Raw genomic sequence first — 22,000 nt, 5'->3', positions numbered from 1 at the left:
AACGACGTGCTTATGGGTCTTCATTACGCCGGGCGGCGGCGGCTGCAGTGCTGCCAGTGCGGCGCGCGGTGAATTGTCGAACCACCGCCCGCGGCACATATTCCGTGTCGGACGATAAATTATCGTAACGATAATAATGGCTCAACAGTGTGTGCATGTGTTGCGTATTATAATATTATTTATAATAATGCAATTTATTGACGCATCGGTTGCCACGACACGTCCGATCGCTTTTTTTTCCAGAGGCACATCCGACCGACACAAAGTATAATAATATTATTATGTAATATTATGGCTTATACGACGATTGTATTGTAATGAAGTGAATGGGAATAAGAAGTACGTCTTATATTGTCCCGTCGAATTTCACTCCTCCTTCCGATACGGCCTACAGCCCACGGTCCGGAGGATCGCCATCATGATGAAATACAAGAAAATAGCCTCCAAACGACACCAGTCCGGCGGATTTTTCCGCGAGTTCCTCAAAGATTTACTAGGCAAGTACGGTTCACGCCAACGCTTAGGTGTAAAATATTATACCTACCCATATTATATAAATATATGATACTGTGAAAAATGTCAAAAAATTTAACCAGTTCCGAGGTCCGTGCGGTCGCTGCCCTTAAATCTATATAATATAATGTATAATATTCGGTTTGCTGTGATAAATTATGTACTATACAGTATACAAGCAGTTGACCATGTCAGAGTGACACTACAGGGATAATATTATATACATATACATACGATGTATATATATTATTATATTATTGTACATAATATTATATACGATTCATGTCATATCATTGGATTACGCCGATACACTTTACCTGCCCGCAGCTAATACCTGTGTAGTACATGTACATTGTACATTATAATAATAGAATACCTGGCGGGCCGTGTTCGCATGTTCATATAATATTACCTACGTATACCCACTACGGTCCATGGATACGTCATACGGTGTACACCGTTTTTTTTTATTATTATTATGGAATATGGATATAAAATAAACTGCACAAGCTATGCTAGCTATGTACAATTTTTTCACCTAAACAATTTTTTTTTTTTATTCTATTTTATTTCCATTGTAATATTTAGTTTTACTTAAGAACAATAATATTATAAGCTCGGGTTGTTTTCAGGCTTGGGTCCCATCAGTGCATCTGAGGTTTATGTATTTTGCATTCCTCGAGCTCTCCTTTGTACTTGCCACAATCCTTCAGTAAGTGATTGATAATTAGTGTCTTAATCTAACATAATATAGGTAACCACAGATTACAGATGTAAGTGAATCTTCCTTTGATATCAGAAAATTATGTTTTATTCTGCTGTGTCCGAGTCTATTAATACCTACCATAAATAATTCCTCTATAATTTTTTCAAATCTTAACACTCCAAAACTATTCTTTTCAAACATTTGTTTGTAAAACTAAAATACACTCAAACATTTGACACCTCAAACAAAAACCTTACCTCAAGTACTATAGTAGACTCTTCGCTCACAGTATACCGTGTAATTTTAGGTATAAAGATGTTCAATGTTTTATGGAGTGCCGGCCTAAGAAACGCAACTGCATTTGATTTTAATAATATTGTCTTAAATTTAATTTTTTATGATCGTATAAGTTGTGATCTGAAAGAGTGAATTGGTTAGTAATTCTAACTTCTAACGCCATTTTGGCTTCATTAACCGCTTTGTCACTCCCTTCTATACTGCTGTGTCCTGGTATCCCAATGAATGTTGTGTTTATGCATGATTAAATTGATGGTAACGATATTATTACCGTTCGTAATGATATTATTATTATTACGTATATACATCCGATTCACGACGATGATTTATTGTAACGCAATAATTCTACGCACCACGTTTCCGTGATGTCCTCCCCTCTGCAATGTGCCTCCGACTACGTCACGGTGGCGGCAGCAAACGATTCCGAACGACGCGCATTTTGATTTACGGCCAAATATTACATAAGTACTCTAACTATACATTATTACTATATAATACGCTATGACGCGCGCCGTTTTACCTGTGTAGAGGAACCGTATAAAACATATGACTATATCGCGTGTACTCGGGATTTGGTTAGTAGGTACATGAAAACGTATAATAGGTAACCCCGGCGGTGTGTATCGATCTATGACTATAATATTATTATAACGTTTAAATGATATTCGACGAACCAGAGGCTAAAAAAATAGCGCCGACCAAAATGACGCGTATTTGCCGGCCCGGTTCGAATAGTAATCATAGTCATAATAATAATATATTATCGTCATTTCCTTTTGTGTACAATCACCGTAGTTGCTGCTGTTGTTGTTCCAACATAAAAAATGTACGAAGAATTTTTTCAAACCACACACACGTATATATTTTAAAACGAGATATTATAAATATTAATTTCAACTGATGGCGCGCGTCGTGCATTCTTAAGACAACCACGTTAAATTACTGCGCCTTGCTGTAAATGTAATTAAAACAATACGTTTCTCTCTCTCTCTGCCTCTTTATATCTCTTGCACATCTTCTAATTCCGTCACTCTGAATTTATAACGCACTTCATAGCATATTATGATATAAAATTTGCATCGTATTAACAATAATGTACGCGTGCGATGACAATTGACGCTCAACATAATGAGAGATGTGTTTTTTGTGGTTTGTAAACAATATAATATAATATGTGTAGGACGTAAGACGTATAATAATTAATAATATAATAAAATGTATACACGTCATTGTTTTCCTTTCGTTTCCTGTTGGCAAATACGAGTGAAAATGCAGAGGTTGAGTGATATCAATTTAAAATTTGGACCAAAACTGTCAGTGGACTCCTCTCTATATAAACATATCTATCAACAGTTTTATAGTATATAAAAATTATTATATGACTTATTATATACGCCCATTGTCCATATAGACAAAAAAAGTTTTTTTTTCAACAAACTTACCTATATGGTCCCCCAAAATGTCTATTTCTAATCCCTATGAGTAACACCACTGATATATGTACATGCCTAAGATGTATCTATATAAGAATATTAATGTAATACCTACATATCATATATTTTAATGCAGTTAAATAAAGACAACAATATTATGATGTATAGGTACTATATACATTCGTTATCTGCCAGATCTCAAGATTCGTCCGATTTGTTTTCGTCTATTAGACAGTAGAATGTTTTATCTTAAACCTTTTACGAACTAAATATCCATCATAATATGACAATCAATGAATTTATAATATTGAGAACGAGGAATATAAATAGTTATTCGCACAAAGTGTATGCGCGTTGTAATTATAAGCCTATATATAACAACGTCATACTATTAACGCACGTTACATGGAAATTCTATTACCCCACGTCCTGTCAAAAATAAAATAATATTAATATTAGTACACATCAGGACAGTGTAGGTACCTACATGGCTATATTGCAAAATAAACGATTTAATGGACTGAAATAAAACATAAAATTAAAAAAAAAAAAACATAAATTTCATATACGAATAGTTATTGTTCAAATATTATGCTACTAGGATATATTATATGTATATTGTAGTATGTGATCGTATGACTATACTATAAGAATGAAAAATGAGAGCAAAATAAAGATAATATGTTGGTAATAGGAGATTTTTGTTTCCACATTATAATATATGCGCATTTCTTGTAAACTTTCTCTGCGTCTGCACCACCGTAGTTTCATATTTATCAATTTTCTTTTTTATATCTGAATTCCGGTGCTTCTATACCTAGTAGAGTATCTGTATAAAGAATGTCACTAAAAGAGATTAAAAAAGAAATTGTTTTTATTAAATCGTATATTATACCTATTATAATAATATAATCCCACCAGGTATAAATTAACGATGACTAAAATGAAGAATTTTTTGGATACATAAAATCCTCGAATTCCTGTAAAACTTTTTTGGTATCTCTGTCTCGAAGAACTTCATATAATAATTAATAGCACTATATTTTGTGGCTTGGCTCAACGCGGTGGCTACAATCAATCACGCAATGGGGTTGAAATTAAGTAACGTCCGCTGCCACTAGTTCCCGGATGGGTGGCCACCCGGGTTCGTAATGGCAAAAACCTTGTTGTTCGTGTTGCTAACCAACCGTACCAACCGTCCTAACCCTACCAACCTTATAGGCTAATGACCTCAGTCGTCAAAGCCTTAATCTAATAATAAAAACAAAATGTCTACATTATTATAATATCTAGGGACGTAACTGTTGTCGAGAGTCAATGATATAATTCAATTATATATTTTCTCGGAAATCGGGCAATACTCTCAATCTTTCGTTAAAAAAATCACAACATTTCATATACATACCTATAATATAAACCCGGGTTGTGAGAAGAATGGCAAGCCAATTTTGGTAATTTTGGATATTTCACAATTTTATAACAACATTTTAGGAAACTTAATTCTGCGTAAAATGGTATCATTGTCAAAATTAAACGATTATATTAAATTTTGATAACGGAAATGTTATTATTATAAAAATGTTAAGATTTAAATAATTTTCCTCTGCAGAATAGTTGGCATTTTTGATTTGACACTATTCTAACAACAGCCGTTATATTAATCACTGTCCAATGTGGTCTTATATAAGTCGCTCAGTATGGTATACTGTATATCACAGTATTTTAAAATTAAATACAAATTTTTAACTCTTCCGACGACATATTATTGTTATTATTGTTAAGAAATAAACATTAAATCTGGTATTATTTTTAAACAGCTGATCGCCGAAGTAAAAAGTTCAGAAAGTCCAAGATGATTCTGGGATTCTTCTATGGACTTTTCCTGAGCCTGAGTAAGTAAAACCAAATTTTTATTTCCCCATCATGTCATTTTATTTTTTTTCAGTTCTCTACCATTTTGTAATTGTCGATTTAGAATTTACCGATCAGACCACTCGTCTAATGGGCATCGTCATCAGTCTATTTTTGAGCATCGGCCATGCTATTTCACAACAGGTAAATCGATACACATCAAATCTAGATAATTGTTTGTAATCGACTGTTTGCATACAACGCTTCATCGTTTAACATTTAACATTTAATAGATTAATATGTATAATATAATACCTGCACTTTCGATATAATATAATTAATAATAATAATATAAATACCTATATATTACGTTGGCTGTGCGGTAATCGCTAATGCATTACTCAAAAGTTACAAAAAAAATTGCACATGTTTTCATAAGGTATTAAAATGTTATATTTCTAGAATAACGATAAATAATATCAACCGCAATATTATTACAACATTTTAACGGAGCCATTTAATATCATATACTATAAGTACTTAGGTAATATAATTTATGCAGGGTTGCTATACTTTAATTAATATTTTTATACATTTTATTTTAAGTACATATTTAATAATTTTAACAACATTGTTGGTAACAAAAAAAAAACGAAAATGTATTAACACTTTTTGCCTTATGGTATTGTAGCGATTTTTTTATATTTTAATATGTACAGAAAATTCGCAACCTATTTAATTGCATATTTGGAACCAAAATATAAAAGATAATATGAAATATTAAAATAATATTGAACTACACAAATAACTATTACAAATTAAAAAAAAAAATTGATAAATATAAAAAAAGTAGATCACACAAAATTGTAAAGAAATTACTCCTCTCGTCTAAATTTCAAATTCTTATAAATATTAATCTATGATTATAATATTACAAAATATATACAAGTTTATTACATAATATATTAAAATATGAAATCGAATTTCAAATTCAGTGAGCGCTTGATAAAAAAAAGTAAAAGTTTGGCAGTAAAAATATTAAGCTGACATATTATGAAAAATTCCTTTTTTTCAAAAACACAAAGTCTACTTAAAAATGAGTAGCTATATCACGTAGAAAATTTCATTTTGAATTTGTATTCAGAAAATATTAAGTTATGAATAAACTGTCTAAATCTAACTGTCTGGGGGTTGTAGTTTATATCTACGTGACTATAAGTATACCTACTAAACATCTGATTTTATTCAGATTTAGGAAGATAATATACGTAACCACCATAATAGTATAATATTATGATTTCCCCATGTTTTGACGACGTATATTATAGCAGGTATCAACTACTAAATATAACGGAATACGGATTATTGGCTTTTGAAAGTGGTTTATAGCAGATCCGGTCGGTGCACGATATAAAATAAAACAGTATATTAGTTTAACCCCGCGAATTTTCCATTTTTGTATACGAAAAATATGACTTTAAGTAAATCGGACAAAAGGAATATAAAGAATATTTTAATCATGTAACGATCCGGGCGGGCACTACCAAAATGTCTGTCTTCTATAAAAGTTCGTATGTACAATGTAGGTACTTATAACCTACATAATATATAATATTATAGCCGGAATATTACATCATACTGATCAATAGACTGTATATTTACTTAATAATGTGACACGTGTCGTATAAATAAATAATCTAAAATGAATTTTTCCTTTCAAGTACCTAGGTATAGACATTCAAAAAATACACGCTTTATCAAATCAAAATATAAACATTGTTGAGATAAACAATTTATTTTTCTATGCAAATACATCGACGTTTTTCACGAATTTTAATAATCAACGTATTCTCAATAACATCCACATAATAAGAGTCGTGAAAAGACGGTCCACTTGTAACAAAAATCCAAATAAATAAAATCGTCTCAAATAAAACGTCCTTTAAGCTCTTATGAATGTTAACCATCATACGCATCAATAATAAATATTATAATTTTAATGCGCAATATAACCATAAATATATTGAAAATCCTTCAAATTCAAAGTTGTGATATTTTTTCACCAAAATTCATGAAAAGTTATTTTTATTTAAAATAGTTTTATTCAGTTTTAAACAAGTCGTTTTTATTTTTAAAAAATTAAACAACTAAAAACGTAAAATACTAAAGATGGTGTAATTAATCTAATTTATGGGGTGCAAAGGTTTGCAAATTTCTGATATATTTTTATACTTCGATTTTTTGTAAGTACACACATCGTAATAATTATGCATACTAGGTAATTATTTGAGCTGTACATAAAAACTGTAATACTATAAAAGCTATAAAAGTTTTATACTAATAGCTATTGGAATAATTAAAAAAATTTAAATAAAAAGTGATAATTTGTTCCAATATAGAAATTATACCTCAATTACTGAACTACCGGAAAAGTTTCTGAAAACTAACTTAAGTTTAAGGGGTAATAGAGAGAGAGAGAGAGAGAGAGAGAGAGAGGGGGGGGGGGGAGAGATGGTTATCAAATTTTGAATTTGTGCTTACTAATACTTACAAATCATGTACCTACAATATTTGAGCATGGTCAAAAATTGAAAATAACGAACGTCCAGCTTCAATTAAGATAGCCACTATAGTTACTCATTTCTAAGTTTTAATGCATATATATTTTACCTCACAGTACTTTTAAGATTCGATATTTCCTATTATTTCATTATTGTGATATCAAAGTACATGCTTAACCATTGTGATACATACTGCATTCATTATAACAAGAATTGCAGTTATGAAAGTATTTAAATTTATTCCACCAATCAAGTTCCAGATTTAATGTATAATGTAAAAATACCGCTGTTAACACATTATTTCACCATCATTATTAATTTATATTTTTAGTATAATATATAATTAGTTAGTAGAACTGTAAAACATAATTATTTGCGTAATAGCACCAGGTGTGCTAAACATTTTAAATTAGAATAAATATAAAAAAGTATAGTTTATTTAATACAAACAATTTGTAGGTGCAGTGCTTATTTTGTATTTATAGAGGAGCCGAACCCCTCAAAAACTGATATATTTTGGGACATTTTTAATATCAATTTATTTATCCACGACTAAGTAAATATTCATTTCACAGCTTTCACATTAATTACATGTCAGTTCAAATAAACAAACATTGTGAAAAAATAGTAACAGCAACTTTACTGCTGTTTGCCACCTGTTGATTTCTAAAAATAATAATAAAAAAAATGTTAACGCTCCACTACATTAGGTGTCTAGGGAGTCACTATAATGGGTGTGTTAAATTTAAATTCAATGATAATCATTGAATACGAAAAACGATTTTGAGCGAAGAAGGTCTTTGAGCCTATAATATTAATAATAGTAAGTATATGTTATGATATTATTGTGATTAAAGTAATTGATTTTACTAATAGGCATTAGGTGTACTACAGTAGGTTAAATTCATTTTTTCGAAAAGATTGAATATTTTGAAAATGTCATTGAGTGTACCTATAAAATATAATAATAGGCGTACTCTAAAAGTTTCAAGTACCCACTAATAATATTATTAAGCTACGACAAAATAACTAAAATCTTTATTCTTGGCTTTTCGTCCAAATTTAAACTTAAAATAACTAAAAAAAAAATTATTTTAAAAGTAAATTTTTTTTATTTGAGAAATATTGTAAAAATTTGAACTTTATAATTTAAATGCTTATAAAAAAAATGTTGGCTTTGTATTATTAATATTTTTAAACCAATATTTTAATTATGAATTTGTATGAGCCTTGTTTAACATTTTCAAGCTTTTTGACCCAACGAAAAAATCAATTAAAAAAATAAAACAAAACTAAAAAATTTAAAATGTCCGTTAACATTTCAAAACGACTTCAAATATTTTGAAAATGTTATCAAGTATAAAAAATGATAAAAATATGGTGTAAATTTCAAGTATCTACGGTTATTCGTCTTTGAATTGCAAGTAAATTACTCAAAGATAAATCGAGTGAATATATATTCAATGAATATCCAATGTAATAAAAAACTTAAAACGCTCATAATAATTTAAATTGACTTTTAGTGAACTTTTTTTTTAATGTAAACAAACTTATAATAAATGTTGTGTTAAGTTATTAAATCTTAGGTATAAAAAGAACATTTTTTATAAATTTCCAACTCAAAGTATTTTGAAAATTTTCATGATTTTTATGAATTTTGTTAGAAGTCTAACTTCCTCATAGAAAAATATTTTTAATTTTTACTACATTTTTTAATTTCCACTAACAACAACTTATGAGGAACCATTACATTCCATTTTTAAATTTTTTAACAGAGCGAACATTTTTTATCGACATTAATTTTAAAAAAAACTAATAAGTAACAATCGAAACTGCATACTCATATATAATAGTAGGCTAGTCAAAATATTTTTACATTTTATGCTATACAGAAAATGCCGAAATGAAAATTCCATGTATCTAACAATCATTTTTTTTAGAGTTACATTAAAACCCAAAATCGATTTTGTTGTAAATAATTTCGCATAAATATTCCTGTTTTTCCTTATTTTTTTTTTTTTTTTGTTTTACCCGACTCTTTTAGAAACTACTGATCATTTTAAATTTTGACCTCCTTACTGCACCAACTAGATTCACTTTACCACCGGAAAAGATACTAAAGTTGAAAATCGAATCATTAATCCAACTACTTAGGTATCGTGTACACAGACACAAGACATTAAAAATTAAAAATTAAATAAAAAATACACATCATTGTAAAATCAATACATTCATCGCTCCGCTCAGAATCTAATACATCAAAATCTTTGTGTTTCATGTTTAATATTTTAAAAACATTTTATTTCAAAAAAGAAATAACGTTGTTTTGATGGATATGTAAATAATTAAAAAATTCAAACGTCACACGGACAGCTGCTAAAACTGTATTAAATTATAATTTGGTGCACAGGTTCGGTGTTTGGGACTTTTGGCGATGCCGACGTTCTGTGACAAGTCCGGTCAACGCGTACTTGTAACCATGGTATTTGCGTACGTAATGGCCGGCCCTCTAAATAACATAATGAGAAACGGGTCCGAAGTGATCAGAGTGTTCACCTGTTCCAGTGCGCTGGTGTATAATTTGACCAAAGTCCGTTATGAACTCATGTTCAAACCGTTCCAGGAAGCGCTATTCAACCTCAGGGTATATAAATCATTATTCATTATAAATTATGGTAATTTAAATATTATAAATAATAATAATATGATTTATAGCTTATAATATAGACGGACACAGTTTACCCAAATTATATTAATTATACGAAGAATTGTAATACTATATGGAGTTTTGTGGCCAAATGTTAGTATTTTACGCACCTAATAGTCCTAATAATCGATTTAACTTGCAGTTCCCAAAGCTACGGGGTAAAGGTCTGGGTAACGGGAGGCTCATCATTGATTATTTTAATATTGAATTTAAAACCCTATATATCTATTATAAAACCAACATAAATATCTTTCTTGCTTTTATACTTAAAAACAATATATTATAACTATTACGTAATAAAAAAATAAAAAACTTTCTTATAATAATAACAGTAATAAAGTACAATACATTTTGTATTATATTATAACCAAATCAATACGTCTTATTGTTAATATTTTCATACTTGTTGAAACGCCGAAAAGGGTCAGTAACAACTTAAGTTCTGGTTTAAGTATTTTGTGATAGGTGAAAATTCTTTAATAAATTAATAATCGTTCGTCAATAAATCGAATGTATCTAAATCTTTCTACGGTGAAATTTTATACTAGATTGCTTTTACCAGAATATTATTCGCACAATATAAAAAAACACGTTATTCATTACCGTAATAGCTAAAATTCTTCGGGGAATGTACAAAAACTTATATAATTCACTTATTGAATCGACCAAACTGAGCTATAGAGAAAATAATTTAACCCACCTGCTCTTTCAAAGTGTAAAACTCGAATCGTGTCTACAGTCATTCGCTGTTTCATATGTGCGAGACATTGATGGATCTTCCGGCCAGGCCATGTTTTTTTCGCAAAACCTATGTACGCGTATAGGTAAACAATTCGATTATTTGCAGTTAATTCAATACTCTTATATTTGTATTAAATCAGCAGTACCCGAATCATTACTTGAAAGTTATAATATATATAAAAATAATTCTTACAATGTACATACAACCAGCTACTATAGTAAATCACGCGATATACTATGTAAGTAAAAAAAAATGTGCTTTATACACTGTCAGGACTTCATATTACAAATTATTACATTAATGATTTTCAATAACATCAGTTTTCAAAATAAATTACTCCTATTATCTAGCTCTATAATTAAATCGATGGACACACATGAAGTTATCATGAATATAAAATACAATAAAATTATAAAAACATTGTGTAAGTGTGACAAATCAATTTAATACTTTTGTTATTTATCTGAGATTCGGAGTAGGTACCTCCTACATTTTTTCCTAGCATAACGATTTTAGATTCTGAGCGGAGCGATGAATTAATTAATTTTACAATGATGTGAGTATTATTTTGTGTATATCTGTATCATCACTTTTTGGAGAAGTAAAAATTCATTGATTTTTTATATCATCGTCCGTTCTGGTAGAAAAGTGTATCTAGTTGGTTCTTTGATGCATCAAAAGTAAAAACACCCAGTACTTTTCAAAAGTGTCACGAAAAACAAACAATAAATTAAGGAAAATCTGAAATTTTTACGAAAACCAGTTTTTGAAAACATCGATTTTGTATTTTGTTGAAATCTTTCCGAATATCTATATTCTATACTAGAATTTTCTAACCCCCAACATTTTCAAAATATTTTGGTAATTTTTGAGCTATTTATAAACATTATTAATTTTTGATTTTTATTAATTTTTTTTTTTAAATTATTGTTGACAAAAAAAATTTTCGCACGGTCAAAACAACTTGAAAATTGATAACAAGGTATCTCATACATTTTTCTACATTTAACAACCCAACCTAACCTACTATAGTACTAATTCCTAATAGTAAAATAAATTAATTTAATCACAATAATAATATTATCATAAAATATAATTAGTAATAATCTAATAAAAATCTAATAAAATCTAATAAATCTAAATCTAATAATCTAATAAAAATTAGTAATATAATTAGGTATATAATTTTTTTGTTTTATTCAATTTATATGTTATTCAATTGTATAAATAAAAAAAAAAAAAAAAAAAAAAAATAATATTATAATCTTACAGACTGCCTTCGCTCATAATCGTCACTCAATACAATGATTTTATACCATTGAATTCAAGTTTAATACATCCATTACGTGACTTTCAAGACACCTAATGTTCAGCATATCGTTACCCACTTGCCCACTGTTAGATTCTGAGTGGAACGATGAATGTATTGATTTTACAATGATGTGTGTTTTTTTATTTTTTATTTTTGTGTCTGTCATGAGTGTCATCACGGTTTGGGGCAGTAAAACTGCTTTGATTTTCTTCAACGGTATCTTGTTTGATGGGAAAGTGAATCTAGTTGGTGCATTCGGGAGGTCAAAATTTGAAATTTCCAATAGTTTTCAAAATCGCCGTGAAAAACAAAAGAAAAATTAAGGAAAAACGGGAATTTTTACACAATATCTGTTTTCAAGAAAATTGATTTTGGTTTTTGTTGTAATTTTAAAACAAATGACCGTAGATACATGAAATTTTCACTGGTTGTTTATATTTCTATTTTCTATACATGATACAATTTTAAAAATATTTTGATTTGTTTTGAACTATTTAGGGACATTTTCAGTTTCCAATATTATTAGTTTTTTTTTTCTATGAATGTCAATAAAACTTTATTTGTTGAGTAAAAATACTTGAAAATTTAATACAAGGCTCCTATTATATTGTTACAATGACATTTGAAAAATATTAAAAATACATAGCACAATTTTTTTTTATAAGCATTTGAAGTTCAAATTTTGACAAAATTTATCAAATTTAAAATTGAATAATTATTTTGTAGATAAAAATTCATAAAATGTTCAACTTTTATATCTAAGGATTGAAAATTTAAAACAAGATTCCATGTAATAAGTTAATTCTGTTACCAAAGAATTTAAAAAAATACGTAACACAGTTTATTTTTATACTCATTTTAAGTTCAAATTTGGACGAAATTACATATAAAAAAACCTAGAATAACTATTTTAGTTATTTTGTTGTTATTGTATAATATTATTCGTGGGTACTTGAAACTTCTAAAGTATACTATTATATATCTATGATAGTATTACGGTTTGTTGCTGATGTATAACGCGTTATAAGTACCTAATGGATATTGTGATATGATTAATTTGGAATTTATTATAGGTACCTATTATAGGTCAATTTTTTTTTTAATACCATAGATATAAGTATAATATATCTTATACCTAGATTCAGTCTCAGCTCAGAATCGTTTTTCTTATACAATGATATTCTATCATTGAATTCAAATTTAATACCATCCATTATACAGTGACCCACTTGTAACCTACTATACAGAAGAGCTACATCCACTTGCCCACCTTTCTTATTATGATTTTGTATTTGTGTGGCGTTGAAATGCAATTAAATATTTAACAATAAATATTATTAATTTTTGGTTAAAATTTTTTTTAAAAGTACTTTAGTTTCTTTTATGACTTATAAATTATACATATTATACACCAGAATTTTAGAGCTGAAATATAAATTTCCCCGTCAACATTTTATGAAAAAATAACTTAGAATCTAATAGCTTTTGCATATTATTATTTAGTATTTACTATTTACTTTCGAAATAGTTGTAACCTACAACAAGTGTCAAGTGTATGTCGATCTGATATATTATTATTATTCAATATAGTAATAATATAAGTGAAAACTTCATAGACTCTGTTACAACTTACAATACTATCCTATATAAATTCACGTGCTATACAATTCACGTTTATGTGTACGACGACGGTTCTAATATCCCAGTTTTTCCGGGAACTTAATAAAATAAAAGTACAACAAAAAGTACGACGGATGTTAAATATTCCGGGTTGGTTCTCGGCCCGGATGCATTTCTTTAGTGAATAATGGGTTTTTATCCCTTCGATATAATATTACCACTATACTACATTATGCATTATTACTCCGTTTGATATACGTTATAATATTCAGAAGCAGCGTTCGAGACATACGCGTCTCAAAAATTGCGTATAAGTGCAAAGCGTCTAGTTGTTTCTTATTTCCAAACGTTTTAGTATCAAATGTGTGAGCGAAACGTACATCATTTAAGGCATAATTAATAAATTCATTATTGAAAAATTGCTGTTTGTCGTCTACAAAGAAGGCAGTCATCAGATAAAAAAAAAACGTGTACATAGAACTAATTTCACATTTCGCGTAAGACCAAAGTTGAGCATAATATAAATGAGACGTTATCCCGGCGTACAAAAAAATTCTCTTAAAATCACAAAAAACGCTTTCTGCTACTGTCAGTTAATTAATACAAACGGCTCCTTTGATTTGCAACGCATGTTTTTTTTTTTGATCTTTTTGTCGACTATTGTTTATTTTGTGAACTTTAGTCGGTTTTACATCATTTATGTCTAGATAAAAAAAAAACTTAAAATTTACTGACATTAATAAACTGTTTTTAGCGATATATCAATTTATCTATTAATTTATCTACTACACAGAATAATAAAATGTCTAATCATTGAATTACTCGAACCATCGAATTGTATAACATATGATAATTTTAAATAGTCTATACAAATCTGATTATTATTTCGATTTTATTAATTTCGATTTAAACATTTAACACTAAATCTGTTGTTATAATAATCAAACAAAAAAAAAATCATTAAGTTAAGGCTGATGCGATGCGATATAATTATTTATTTATTATACAGAATCGTAATTTAATTAGAGATACTTTGATCTAATATATAAGATAGTGCTTTAGGTAGGAGAAAACACGCGCACGGTCGAATTTTTCATGTAAATTATACAAAACTACATAAGTACTACAATTATACATTTAGGTTGAGTCCGCATTTTCTTGTAGGAATAAAATTAAAATCATGAAATTAATTCAACAATAGCTGTAGCTGAAGTAATTTTGTCAAATAAAACTTAAAAGTAAAAATATGTAAATCGTATCTTAATAGTTACCACTTATACATAGGTACACAATTAAGAGTAGGTAATTTAAAATCAAAAATTCACTGACGTCGTACAAAATGTGTTTTATTTAATTGAGAGGATGTTTTATATTAAAATGATTCGCTATTATTATTGATGTAAATATGGTCTGAGTTAATTTAATATTAAGTACTTATTTCTATAATAATATTATATATGATACAAATGTTATTATACATAGTAATATAGTATAGATTTAGTGGCTTGGTGTGGCGTGGTTCATACACTCAACTGCGGAAACGCTCTGAGTGTACCCATCGGTCGGTGTTGCTAGCTCTCGGATGGGTGACCACCCGGGATTTTTAGCAATAAATAATACAAAACAATAATACAATAATACAAAACGTGTTTTAACCACAACCGTTCCTCCCCCCTACAAACAAAAACAGCTAATGACAATAGTTGCCGACTTACCTCAATAAAAAAATTAAAAGTATACATTCATACAATATGTTTAATGTTTATATTAGATTTATTAGTATATAGAATGAACCTTGTGGTTAACACGTTGTCATAATCGGTAGGTATATCAAATAGTTGAAAATAGTTCACCGTGTGGTTAGGTGATTATTAAATAAGGTTATTTATAATGACTAATGAAATCGTTTTACTTAAACAATATTATTTAATTTGGTGATTAACTAGAACATTTTAAAAACAGACCACGTGGTCGGCATGAAACACGATGTTTGTTGAAGAGTACCTGCGTCCTACGTATAGGTATTAGTAATAGTAAGGCATATAAGTTCATATCAAGACTCATACTACTACACTTAATTTTTGTACACCAGATTTTTCTTCTTGGCTTTTATTTTATAATAGAGCATATTTTTTTTCTCTGACAGTTTTCCTAAAATGGACCTATCTATTTCTAAAAATGTTTGACATTATGGACATTTTCTACATTGATAAAAATAGTCAAGATACTTGGATATTATTATCTAGACTCACGTGTGAGTATAAACGTTATGATTATTAATGAAAATAATAATTGTAATTTATTTTTAATTCAAATAAAGAAAGACTTTAATAAAAATTGATAAATAGTAAAAATAAAAAAAAACAATGTATGATATAAAATTATATTGTTTATTTTCACGAAGTTCTTTGGACGCACGGGCTGTAATAACGTACCTGAGGATCCCTAGAAAACGTAACTGTCTGTCAAACGCCACTCAAATTTTTATTTCACAACCGCCCCATATAATATGTTTTATGATACAGATATTGAATTATATTTATACTCTGTAAAATATTATAAATTAATTTTCTTTAAATTGCAACTAAATCAGTTAAAATAAAATATCTCGTTATTTATCGCCACAAAATATTTTCCAAAAGAAAAATATAGTTGAATGGAATGCTGATGATTAACTGCTATTATTTATTAATAATTAGAATAAAACCTATTATATTTTCGAATTAATTAATTTTGTTTGTGAAGCGTTTTGATATTTGTTAACTTAAAACTATAGTTACTTACTTAGTAGTTAGTGATGTATGTGGTTTATAATTTATTTGTTCAATGCATCAATATATTGTTTCCTGCACTACTACTTTCATTATATCACGTACAAAATCATTGATTTTCACATTATTATACCCACCTTCTTGAAGATGAGCGATCCTTTTAGAGTATAAAAAAATGTATTTGTAAAGTAAAATAAATTACTGATAAAACTTTATCATATTATATGCAATATTCTTTTTATTAATTTCATTCGCATATTATATAGAAATTATATTTAATTTTTATAATATTCACCTTATGAATGAGGGTCATTGGACCCCTCTTCTATCACTCCGTCCAGTCACGTATACTTGTACCCTCCCCTCATATTACATATCGTATACATTTTTTCCTGATTGTATAATATATTCTTGTTTTGTAATAAAAAAAATAAATAAAACGAAAATATTTACCTACATACGATACTTACCGAAAATACTAGTTTATCGTTATTCGAATCAGTTAAAAAATAAACGTCAAAACACAAAACCATTATTTTATTATTGTCACCTTTATACCACGGCGTAATTTCATCGCTATGATGTTAACGTTATATGGTTATAAATTAATACTTAAATATTGTCAACACATTTGTAAATATTTGCAGGCTGAAACGAACGAGATAAAAGAAACCATAAATTCCATCAACGACGTGATAGATCCGATTCGACAAGAACTCGAATCAGACAGTGACGATATCGTACTACACGAGAGAAACGACTACTTAGACGATCTGGAAATGGTTCGTTACAAAATAATCAAAACGATATATAAAATAATATTATTGTTATATGATATAATGGTTAAATTTAAATTTTTTTGGTTTAATTGTTCCGTCCAGTTTTTGAAAACTCTTAAAACAATTAAAGCGATAAACATTTTTATATAAAAAAAGCAATCAATAGTGTTATACAATATACTATTATATTTTGTCTCAATGTGTATTGGTGTATTGTATACAGTAAAGACTAATACAAATCAGATATTTTGAACCATTCACGAATTTTACTTTTCTGTCGCGATTTTGAGCAGCAGTTGTGTTTTTAGCTTTGCGTTCTATTACTATAACTACTTTTATAATTTTAAAACAAAAATATGGATTTAGTGACATGATAATTTATCCAATAGCGCTTAAATTACATGTATAATGTATAGGTATTGTATATATATATCTACACACAAATATAATAATTGTCAATTGAATTGTTTATGTATAACCATAGCCAGTTATCCTGGTCTACGAAACGTGTTCTCATTTTATCTGTGAATACAATTTCAAAAAATCATATATTATATATATGATTATTAAAGCAAACTCATGACAATAACGTGTAAAGGTACTTTTTATTTTTAATTAAATATTTTATCTACCAAGGGCTACAAATTCCAAACAAAAAACAAAAAATTCTCCGTTTTTCTGCATTATAAAAAACTTATATTAAAAACAATTATAAATATATTATATTATAGTATCACGTTGGCGTATTTTATTTTATTATATAAAAACGTTACGGCATAATATTAATATTATAAAACGAAATTCCATTATTCAAAATCTGACTGACACAAACGCCGGCAACTATTTGTCACTGACGTCACGTCAAGTTCTACATTTATAGTTTACTGTGTACATATTATTATTATATCTGTATTCTATATCTGAAAATCAGAAAGGTCCAAGTCTATGTTTAAACTTTTCATGAGAACCAAAAAACTATTATTTCTATATCATTTTCTTTCTTTTTTTTTTATTAATTTTATTACCTGCATAGATTGTTTAAGTACCTATTACAATAACTTAGGTATTAAATAGAACTATGTGTATGTATATTAGGTATAATGTTATAATTTCGCTTGGCCAAAACATTACATTTATAATATTATGTAGGTAATATATTACAATAATAAGTAAATAACATTATTATTATGATAGAGAGTACTTAGATATTTTTGCTTTAGAGGAATTATATGCTTCTTGAACCTAATATTGTTTACGTTATTTTTAAGTTCAAACAGATTCTAAGTTCAGATTATCATATACACCGTTATTGGATTTAAATCCAAACAATGTGGACTTAAACCATATCCCATTGTAGTAATAAGGCCCTTTTGAAGCTAGATTATTATGTTTTAATCTGATTTTTTAAATATTACTCAATTCAAAGTTACCAACGAAGTAAAAATATAAGCATAAAAATGTACGTAGGAAAACTTCACAACCTCAGTTTTGATTAATATTGACTAGACAGCTAGTCTTAGTCTCTTTTGCTTCTCATGTACAGAAATCATAATTTAAATAATAGCTTCTCTAGACTTTTTGGCATTTATGAAATTGTTAGATAACACGCATTTTGACTCGTTCACTATCGTAGATCAATGTTACTCGGTGGTATTTGCCTATACGATGTCCAAAAATAAATACATCACAAGTGACAATAAATGCAAGTTGGAGCTATTTTATTGTTAGTACCTATTATTTTCTTTATATTTCGATATATCCTCCCAATCGTTATTATAATATGTATAATGTTTTATTTGCGTTAATGAAAAAACATTTTAAAACGTTCATAATCTTTTGAACATTATACTTTCTATATTTATTTATTTTTCTAATACGAGCTTCGCCCCTAATCTATATAACATATCCTATGAATAATATACATGTGTATCTTTCGCATTAATATACAATATACCTATCACAAACAGATTACATTGCGAACTAATCATTTTCAAACACTTAATTAAATATTACACTGTGTATGACTCAAACCCGGGGGCTTCAGCTCATTGCTCGTTGTTATATTGTTATTATACTATTATAGAAACCATCGAAAATGTACAATGCAAAATCTTCCGGGCATACGAGAAATATGTACAAGATCCCGGAGCCAGGTGAAGTGGAAACAAAGTACAGAGATAAATTGCGCAGAAAATGCAAAGGTTAGTAAATATATTATTATACAGATGCTTAACTGTGCGGTGGTGTGACGATTATAATACTAGACTTGAGAAACAAACGAGTCTATATGTATAATTCGCAGTGTTCAAAATGTAATTGTGAAAATAGGTTCAATATTTTATTATAATTTATACGTAATAGTCGAGGAATAAAAATTCGAGATCTGAATAGAATAATTGTACTTGGATTACTTTTTTATTTCAGATAAAATGAGGATTGCAGACTATATAATAAATTGTCGTCCTAATAGCATTTTAAAAGAAGCAATAAAAAAACTAACAATAGGACGATTTTTGTAAGACGTTAAACTGAAAATGAAAAACAATAAATATACCACTGCGCCGGAGTCGATAAAAAAAATTGTCGTGTCCTATACTTCTATAGTCCTATAACATAACGGCGCAAGTATATTCAAATTCTAAAGTTTAAAGCATTACTTTATATTACATTTTCATAGAAACAAAACGAACACAATAAAATATAATACCAGCTTCTACGATTGTGTAAAAAGACAAACCGATAATATTTATAGAATATAAATATAGTAAATCGATCCGCATAAGCCAATTTCTAGTTTCTAGTTGAAAAGTGTAGGAAACAAAATACCGTAAGTAGTACTTTCAAGTATACAACACACATATCGAGTTATATTCGAGCATCGGAGCATATAAAACATCGAAAGTCTAACTGGCAGTCATATCATTCGTTGACGATAGGTGATAGCTATCATCACCTTCGTAATCTAATTTTTTTTTTGACGGATAAAAAAAGCCGCTGTCAAATTTCAAAAAATGAACATTCACCGAGCATCGTTATAATGTTTTCACGAAAACGCTGAGACGGTATAGAAATATATAATTGTTGTTGGCATGGGGAGCTCGACTATAATCATTATTGTTCGAATTTTTCCTCGCAACGGCAGAATGAGTTCTTTTTAGTAGACGCATTGGCCTAGTCCACTGCAGGAAACATCGTACGGCCATAATTCGATTTTTGATACTAATACGCTTGTGTAAACCACGGATTAATCCGTGGTGTAAACATTCCGTTTATCGATTGATTCGTTTTTATCAACAAAAAAATGTGAGCCAGACGCTATTTAGCGCGATGTTGCTGTAAAAAGGTTTTAGCGAACTTTTAAGTACTTTGTTTTATGTCAACCAATGACTGATCGTAGTTGTACTTGTGGCTATTACATTTTTATTGCAGGCATCATTAACCGGGCGGACGACAAGTGCAAGGCAGCGTTTCAGACCAGCTACAACATTTGCAAGGACTCTGTACACTGGTCTGTGAACTGGGCCCTGTGCTGGCCCATGCAAGTCACTTTCGTCTGCAACCTTGCACCACGTGAGTAAAGCTTTGGATAAGCTTCGTCTTTTTTTCTATCCCTGTCGGTTATCGCAAGTCTATATACCTAATACTTAATAGATTACATACAAATATGTTTTTTGTACCTAGTTAAGAAGTTATTAAATATATTATGTAATTATAACATTCTTCCTTGGTACTAAACAATTCGGTATTTAATATAATTAATAAAGTTAGTACAAAGGAAGAATATTTGAGTAGTATTAAAATTTAAAATAATATTATTTTTTTTAAATAATTAAGTATTTACTTACTAAAATAATTATTATTAACAGTATCTATTACAGTATTGCACAACGTAACAATACAAGTGACTAATAATAAATGCTATAGGAACCAGCTACTAGCATATAGTATTACAATTTTAATTACCTATATTGAAAATGTGTTAAGTGAACTTTTTACGTACTTGTGTAGTTATCTTTGTCTTTTTAACGCATAGCATATTTTACATTCAATATAATCCGTTTTACTCTGTAATTTTTAATATAAGAGTGAATTAAGTAAATCTTAGGGTAAAAATATTAACATTTTTAGCTCTGAAATGTCAAGGGGGGTCCGAACTCCGGATACGAGTTTAAAACCCGAATGTAAGACCCGCGCGATAATTATTTACCTACACCACACCATATTAATGTGTTATCGTAACGCAGTGTTTGGTGGCGGAGACGTGTGCGATTCCGGGACATCGGTAAATTCCGGTTTTGGCAAGGGATACGTGTACCTGACAAAGTCCAAGGACGAATTAAAACGAGAATTCCTGCACGTAAAAGTCAATTACAAGTTGAACAAAGTGAAAATAATGGTAATGTCCGCGCATTCGGTTAGACCATAATTCTATATAGGGCAGTCGACTTACGCGGCTCATCTATTATATACGCGCAGTCATCGTCAGGAGGCGCATTGAGGTGTGTTCTGGTTATTTATAGATTTAGACAAATTACATTTTCAAATGCCTTCTCTCTTTCTTGTTCACTACAGCTCACATGTGCCTATATTATTCATTTTTTAAACAAGGTATAAACATTATAGGTACTATCCATTTATAAATATAAAATATTTAATTTAAGATATTATGGCCAAATTTAATTTTACAAGCAAACTACATATTATGGTG

General features: G+C 28.8%; 1 protein-coding gene across 1 annotated transcript in view; it reads left to right on the top strand.

Annotated features, from left to right (window-relative positions):
• The first annotated feature begins 3,565 nt into the window (after nucleotides 1-3,565).
• Nucleotides 3,566-22,000, top strand: part of LOC100570564 (protein sneaky) — a 38,213-nt gene continuing 19,778 nt past the window's right edge. The window contains exons 1-8 of the mRNA XM_029491473.1: nucleotides 3,566-4,841; nucleotides 4,895-5,004; nucleotides 9,772-10,005; nucleotides 17,161-17,295; nucleotides 19,376-19,493; nucleotides 20,722-20,866; nucleotides 21,421-21,473; nucleotides 21,537-21,688. Coding sequence (XP_029347333.1) covers nucleotides 4,802-4,841; nucleotides 4,895-5,004; nucleotides 9,772-10,005; nucleotides 17,161-17,295; nucleotides 19,376-19,493; nucleotides 20,722-20,866; nucleotides 21,421-21,473; nucleotides 21,537-21,688 — 987 coding nt within the window. The 5' untranslated portion in view covers nucleotides 3,566-4,801. The remainder of the gene's footprint in view (nucleotides 4,842-4,894; nucleotides 5,005-9,771; nucleotides 10,006-17,160; nucleotides 17,296-19,375; nucleotides 19,494-20,721; nucleotides 20,867-21,420; nucleotides 21,474-21,536; nucleotides 21,689-22,000) is intronic.

The sequence above is a fragment of the Acyrthosiphon pisum genome, chromosome A3 (assembly GCF_005508785.2).
Source record: "Acyrthosiphon pisum isolate AL4f chromosome A3, pea_aphid_22Mar2018_4r6ur, whole genome shotgun sequence".
Taxonomy (NCBI): Eukaryota; Metazoa; Arthropoda; class Insecta; order Hemiptera; family Aphididae; genus Acyrthosiphon; species Acyrthosiphon pisum.
The sequence above is the reverse complement of the archived record's forward strand: the minus strand, read 5'-3'. Positions and strand labels throughout refer to the sequence as shown.